Source organism: Pelmatolapia mariae, linkage group LG20, assembly GCF_036321145.2.
Source record: "Pelmatolapia mariae isolate MD_Pm_ZW linkage group LG20, Pm_UMD_F_2, whole genome shotgun sequence".
In the NCBI taxonomy this organism is placed as follows: Eukaryota; Metazoa; Chordata; class Actinopteri; order Cichliformes; family Cichlidae; genus Pelmatolapia; species Pelmatolapia mariae.
Genome location: NC_086244.1, coordinates 29,334,751 through 29,342,037, shown reverse-complemented (window position 1 = coordinate 29,342,037; position 7,287 = coordinate 29,334,751). Strand labels below are relative to the sequence as shown.

The 7,287-nt window shown below is 42.6% G+C and overlaps 1 protein-coding gene across 1 annotated transcript in view; it reads left to right on the top strand.

Moving 5' to 3' along the window:
- The first annotated feature begins 2,381 nt into the window (after positions 1–2,381).
- cntn3a.2 (contactin 3a, tandem duplicate 2) overlaps positions 2,382–7,287 on the top strand; it is a 42,656-nt gene continuing 37,750 nt past the window's right edge. Inside the window, exons 1-3 of the mRNA XM_063464683.1 lie at positions 2,382–2,537; positions 5,060–5,199; positions 5,927–6,062. Of these exons, the coding sequence (XP_063320753.1) occupies positions 5,145–5,199; positions 5,927–6,062 (191 nt within the window). The 5' untranslated portion in view covers positions 2,382–2,537; positions 5,060–5,144. The remainder of the gene's footprint in view (positions 2,538–5,059; positions 5,200–5,926; positions 6,063–7,287) is intronic.

Here is a 7,287-nt window from a genome sequence, read left to right as displayed (position 1 = left end):
GAAAAAGAGAGGTTCAGTTGTACCCACACCACTCCAATCTCATCCCATCAGAAACTAGTTTGAGGGATGTCACTCGGCCTCCATGCATGCCCCAACTGCACACAAAGGAGAAGCCACATCGACATATTTTGGAGTAATTTGAACACCCCACTCTGCCATGTTTTCAGCCACTTACAGCTCATTACATTGGTTTTCTGGTACATGTATACTTGAGTCCTAATGGCTCTCACCAACCCCACATATTATGACAGGTAGCCACTCCTACCTCAAAAGCTTGCACAAGTCCACCCACCTTTATGCCGCCTGTTTAGCGTAAAATGGAGTCTTGCTGAAATAAACAAGTAAATGGTAAAGAAAGTTAAAAACAAGGCAGAGCAGAAATAATTTTCTTTGTCTTCTTTAACACTTTGTGACCCCTGGTGGTAGAAAATCTGTTAGTGCCCTTTCTTCCTTAAAGAAAATAAATATCAAGAACAAAGAAAAACAAATAAGTCATAAATAGAAGTAATAAATAGCATAAGTTTGGTCCTATTAGGGTCTTTGAACATTTGACGTTTGCTGAAAATAGGACAAGTACAGTCAATTATTAGGCAGGCTAATAGCACAAATTTGCTTGAAAGACATTTAATTCACTGTCTTCTCCCTGCAGACCTTGATTTGGAAATGAAATCGCTCCTCCTCAGAGAAAGAAAGGAAACAGACCCGAGGAAAGGCAACTGACGAGTAATTCCTATTAGACAAACACGCAATGTTACAGAGCAAAAGAGCAAAATTGCAGATTATCCCCTGATGTTTGACAAAGTAATTATTCTCTTTAACAGAGGGTCTCTGGGGTATTATATACTGTTTCTATATTTAGATGCATTAAGCTTTTCTTTTCATATTAACCTACAAAAATCAAATGACAGAGAGACCACAGGTGGAACTAATAACATTACCAGGTGCTACTGCAATAAATCACTCCAGCATGATGCAAAGTAACTACACAAATAAAATCAACCATTTTTTTTACAACTGCACCTGTGCGCTACCTATTACAACATGTCAAAATATCTGCTCTGAGACAAAGGTGGACATATATTTTCACTACTGGTGTGAGAACAAAAATTCTGTTTTGGACATTGTTAAGTGAATAGTTCAGCACGGTTTTCAAAAACTCTTTCAGAAAAGATGTGAATACTGGATGAATGAGTAGAGAGAGCCAGCAGCTTTTAAGCTCGTTTAACACAAAAACAGAAGTGACATGTTTAAAGCTCGGTAATTAACACTTTGTCGTCTCCTTTGTTTAATCTGCACAAAAACGGCAGTGTAAAAAAACACAAGTTGCTGCCCTGCCTCGTTTCAATCTCATTGTGGTTTAGGAGGTTTGGTGCACTGTGTTACCCCTAACCAGAGGCTCTCTGCCTCCTCACTGTAGCTTCATTGTTAATGGATAGATATGTTTCAGAACCTTCTTATCTATCTATCTATCTATCTATCTATCTATGTATCATTTTGGCTTTTTGTATTTGTACACTTTTACACATTTTTTCCTTATTTATTTGTTTATTTGTCTAATATGTCTCTAATTCACTCTTTCTTGCAGACCCCTGTGCTTCTGTAGCATGTGAATTTCTCCCATTGGAATTAATAAAGTGTGTTTCTATGTCTTTATCTATCACTCTCAAATTAAAGTTTTCCTATGCAGCGGTAAAAATTAAAGAAGTCTGACCCCGTGTACCAAAAACACACAAAATAAAATAAACTTCCTGATACTTGTACAACGCTACTTGTCATTTTAACTGTTTATCCAAGAAATGAATGTTTTCTGTCATTTCTAAACACTACACAAACAGGCACTGTGGGAGAATTAGCTTAATTTAAACTAATGTCTGTAGGCTGCACGTGTGCCAGGAGGACTGTACCAAAGGAAGACGCAGGGGGGCGCAGTTCCCCGCCAGGTGCGCCTTCTTCCCTGCCTCCCTCCCTCCCTCCCGCACCACCTTCCCATCCCATCGCTGCACGTTCTGGCTGCTTTATCGACCTTCTCCCCGCCGTGCAGCCCACTCCTCCTTCCTTCGCGGGGAGAGCGGGACTCTGACGCGCACAATAAATCATCCTCGCGAGGTTCCTTTTTCAAGCACCATTTCATACTTACTCGCACTGGAGCGCAGACACGGGCGAGAGTCAAGCCTCGTAACTGTGGATGTAGCAAATGTGATTCAGCACAGCAAACAACGTGGGTGTTGTGCGTGCGAGCGCGCGCGCGCGTGTGTGCTTTTTCTTTTTTTTTCTTTTCTTTTCTTTTTTTTTGGTGGGGAGTGGAGGAGAAGGAGGAGGAGGTGGGGAGAGAGCAGCGATATGAAACGCGTGTGTTTATGTCTCCTTCGTTACCCGTTATCTGTGACTGACCACCGGCTCAGTTTCACCTGTACGAACGACCTTGCAATTGCGACCGAAATTCTTCTAACGAGGTTTCCATGGAGGAGCAGTTTGTCGTTTTATCCGTGAGGGCTGAATTTGGTTCCTATTGGTGTCAAGATATTTCGGGATAACAGGTAAGACAGTGTGTAATTTATATAAATAGCGACGGGCATGCTGTTGCCACCACGTCGGCCTGTTTTTATGCTGTTCCCGACTGCACCGTCCGCTCCTAATGCCTTTTATTTGAGAATAATTGTTTGTTTTAGACTCGAGCAACGTGACGTGACCTCCCAACTGCGGCCAATTCCTGCACACTGAGCAGGCTGATTTTTTTTTTTTTTTTAAAGAGGCAATCTAGAAAGAGGAGACTTCTTTTTCTTTTCTTTTTTTTTTATTAAGGAGTTGGCTCCAACATGCCTGCCTTTCTTTGTCAAAGTGATGTAAGGGGTGCAGTTAGTCACAGCCTGGCATTTCAGCCCCCTAACTGCTCCTGTGGTACTTACCTGGTGTGGTGCCACACTGCAGCTCACCCCGTGAAATAGAGCTAACCTACAGGCCAAAGACCAGTACATTTTTTAAGGGCTGAATGGGGCTTGGGTGGACTTGCGTGCACTAAAACATAGAAGAAAGAAAAGTAAGAAACGTGTAATTACGGTTCTTTTGGCTGTATTTTAAGTTAAAAAAAAAACAGAAAACCTTCAGAAGTATCAGCAATTATGGGCTTTATCCTTTATGTGATACACTGAGTGCAAAGGCGTACACACACACACACACACAGTTTCTACCTTGCAGCGTTCACAAGGTAATTGCATACTTTAATGCCACAATGTCAGCTGAACAATCTGTGATGAATGCAGCTCAGGCCTTCAAACTAAGTACACTCCTACTCTTTCCAGCTGGGCTGTTTGTTCAGTCAGCATGTTACTTGGATGCAGGCAGAGTGTGATGTAGGTGGTAGATATGTGTTTATACATTTATTCTTTTTTAAGTGTCAGTTAAGCCAGTGGTGTATTGGTTCCAGAAAGTACCCTTCTTGATTGAGACCGATCCCCCCCCCAAAGCTTTCTCACCACCTTCTGTCACCATCCTGTTAGCACCATTATTGCAAGCAGTGTGAATGTGTGCTTGTGTGTGTGTGTGTGTGTGTGTGTGTGTGTGTGTGTGTGTGTGTGTGAGTGGGTGGGTGGGTCAGCTTGCATCTGTGTATGGACAGCTCTATACAGCATGTGTTACACTGGTGTAATTCTCTAATCCTCCAATTTGCATTTTTAAACGATTTATTGGATGTGTAGGGGGGGAAAAAAGGAACACATGTAACTCAGAGCCATCCCTGTAAAACCCCGCTGCAAATGCAAACCATGCAACATGCGAAGTTGACTGTACTGTAATACCCTCCATACCTTTTACACACACCAATTCTCAGTCTTGAGATGCCAGCACTTTGTACACTGTGGGCCTATTACTGAGGTAAGGCATGCAGGAGTCTTCTAGAGAGGAGGCATACCAATCCAATTTAGCAGACTTTGGGAAGGGGATGGGGGTGGGGGTGAGAAAACATGAAAGGTAGGAAATAAAATCTTGGCTGAGACCCCCACGTGTTTGATTTGACATGCAGGCAGCTAACAAACAATTAGACCCTCCATAAGTAGCACTCTGAACCAGACTCGCCTTGGGATTAGACCACAAATGAGCCGCACGTCACAGCTTATGTCTTCTAAATGGAAAGTGAGGGTATGTGTGTGTGTGGAGGCTGGCTGGCTGTTACATGTGTTTCGTACATGGTGAGAAAGCAACTTTAGTGTGTAGGTGTGTGTGGGCTGTGTGACATTTAGCAGATTGATGTTATTATCTGCCCCTGCCCTTAATACGGCCGCAACACCTCTTGAAGAAACTTGTATTTTCAGACCCGACTTATTCATATACGCTTCCCTTTTATGCGTGCGCAGAGTAATATACACAAATCTTCCCATACGCTGCGCACTCGTAATATGTGTATGTGTGTGTGTGTGTGTATGAGACCGCTCCCTTATTTGCTGTGTTATTGCCTGCTCTTCATTGTGTGTATGTTTGACATTTTGTAATTGCATCATTACGCGCTCAGTCCCCTCCTGCAAGAAGCGCGCGCATCGCAATTTGCAACACATGCTACAAGCAGTCAGACTCTTGCCCTTGATTACGGACCTGGGTGGAATGGCTTCCTCATCAGGCTGTCTTGATTCACCCCAGCATGTGGGAAGACACATGCTGCTGTGGGTGAATCTAATTGATTGGATGGCACCCAATTCCCAGGTCCAAGTCTCCTCAGGCAGCCAGAGAGTGAATCCGTCCAAGTGAAGGATGAGCCTAGGCGTTGGTTGCTCCCCTAATAGATTGGCATGGACTTCCTCCCATATGCCTCTGGTATCACCCTCAGACATCTCTGGGTTCAAGTTGGCCACACTACAGGGCGCAAAGTGACATTGCCTGGATCATTGCTGATTAGAGATGTGAGGGCTATCCGGCACCAAACTGTTCCTCCAGTTTTACAGTGATTATGTTTCCGCTGACAGAAACATTCTGATACTTCCCCTGTCTTAGCTTGATAGGTGATTAAAAGATGTTACGCTGGCAGTGGTGGAGTTTTTGGTATTTTACAAGGAGATTCTCGTTTCAACAGGTCAAGCTCCTCTCTCTCTCGGAGAACACAAGTGCCATTTCAAAGCTTATTGGATGAAAGTCTCATTTACCCCTGGCTGCCAAATATGACGTTGCCATGGAAACAGCTTCTACTGTTATCAATCATTGACTGTTTGACAGGTAAACTACCTTTTTTTTTTTTACGAGTGATGGATTTTTGGGGGGGTTTCTGGTGCGTGCGCACGTGTGTCTGTGTGTGTGTGTGTGTGTGTGTGTGTGTGTGTGTGTGTGTCTTCACGTTTGGACATTTACAGCTGTGGAATGAGACAAAAATAGTGTCAGAGAGGATGATGGCTTAGGTTTATAGGAGCACTCTGCAGTATTGGCTTCCACTCACAATCCAGACACAATACTCTCAATCTTCGTCATCACTTTCGCTGTGATTGTAACCTGATAGTGAGGCGTTTTACTTTTCTTTTCTTTTTTCACTTAGTCAAAAACATTTAAGTAACATAAAAAGAGAGCAAAGGTTTCCCCTTCTGCTGGGAATGATTTTATATGAATAATAATCATGTAATGTTTGTATTTACCAAGCATAGACAAAAAGTTTGTTAGTAAATGATTAAAAAAGTTTTCTTGTAAATTTGTTAAACTAGAGGTGTTTTAAATGACAGAAGTGGCATCCTGGTACCGGGGTACACTGTGAGCAGTTCATTTTTTAAATATCTATTTGCTTGCAAGAACACTTTGCAACACCTGCAAAGATATGAGACTCGCTTCCCTGTTTTAAAAGCCTCTTTATGACACTTTTCAATCTAAGAAAAATCAGGTAATAATGGAGTCCTGACTCCATTACAGTGATTTCTATTCTGTCTTCATGCTCACGCTGGAACTGTGTCCCTGTCAGATTGCCTGGACAGTGGATCATTCCATGGTCCGAGATGGAGAATGGAGCCGGGTGATTTGTTCATTCCCATTGACTCCATAGAAGAGGAAGCTACTCTGACTTGTGACGCAAAGGGAACACCATCTCCTCAGTACAGGTAGGAGCTCATTCACGTTTAGGTTTTTATTATTCAGGTTTTCAAAAATGTTAGTTTGGGGTTATTAAAATGGGTGAAAGACTGATTTAGAAATCATTATTTGCAAGATTTCGTTGGGTTTAACGTAGCAGTCATTTATAAGAAGTCGAGCTCAGCAGAATCCCAGCAGCTCAGCTGATCTCGACGTTCGCCAACATCAGCTGACAGCCTTGCCGATGCTCTTCCATACATTTAACTGGCAAATCTCACTTAGGAAACACTATTAAAGCTGCTTTAGCCTGCCCACGTTTGCCTCATTCCCCAATGTTTGCACCTGCAAGGCGCTTTGCAACCCACCTGCACCCCATCACTTCGTCTTGTGCTGTACCTGACTTATTAAATGTCCCATCTATAGTCACTGATGCATGACTCTGTTTTGTGTTGGGTCCCGCTTGTGCTCACTTCCAGCTTAGTACATTCATTCACACATGGGAGTGAGATGCCAGAACACAGCTTTCAAATATAAACTGATGGAAATAAAGATCCAGAGTCCTAACTGAACTGTAGTTCAGTTAGCACATTATCAACGCCGTATTGCTCTTTTGTTTAAAATAACACAGGCGGACTCGTTCTCCACCTCATAAGCAGTTACTTGCACTTTCTCCACTTTTTCGCTTTCATCACCGACGGTATTTTCTCAACTGTCAACGTCAAAAGAGGAGCTTGTTTAAAGTAAATGATTAGTTGAGCAAACATAAAAGCTGCATTGAGACATGATCGCAATCTAAATGGAAAAAGAAGATGAGGGAAAGGAAGAAGTGATGTACTCATTTGGATATTCTCAGTGAATTTTTACCCCCAGAAAAGAAAAGTAATACAGATGCAGACACCTTTTTATACTCCTGGCTGCTTCCAGCTTGCCATCCTTGCAAAGCCAATTTAGATTATAGTTTTCATGTGGAAAAGCAAGCCGCTTTCCTTTCTATTAATTTTCTCCAAATTAGACTGAAATGCACATAGACACTCGGTGCAGCAGTGTCATTATGGCTTTACTAATTCATATTGACTAACACACCACCAATCTGCCTCATGTCTTACCAGATAGTATCTTAGTGACACATGTGTAGCATCTTAATGATCGTCTCCTCTTATAAAACACAATGAGGCCGATGCAGGTTGCTAGACACCGGTTGGCACCAACAGACATTGATTACAAGTGTCTTTGGCGTTCGACGTTGGAATTACT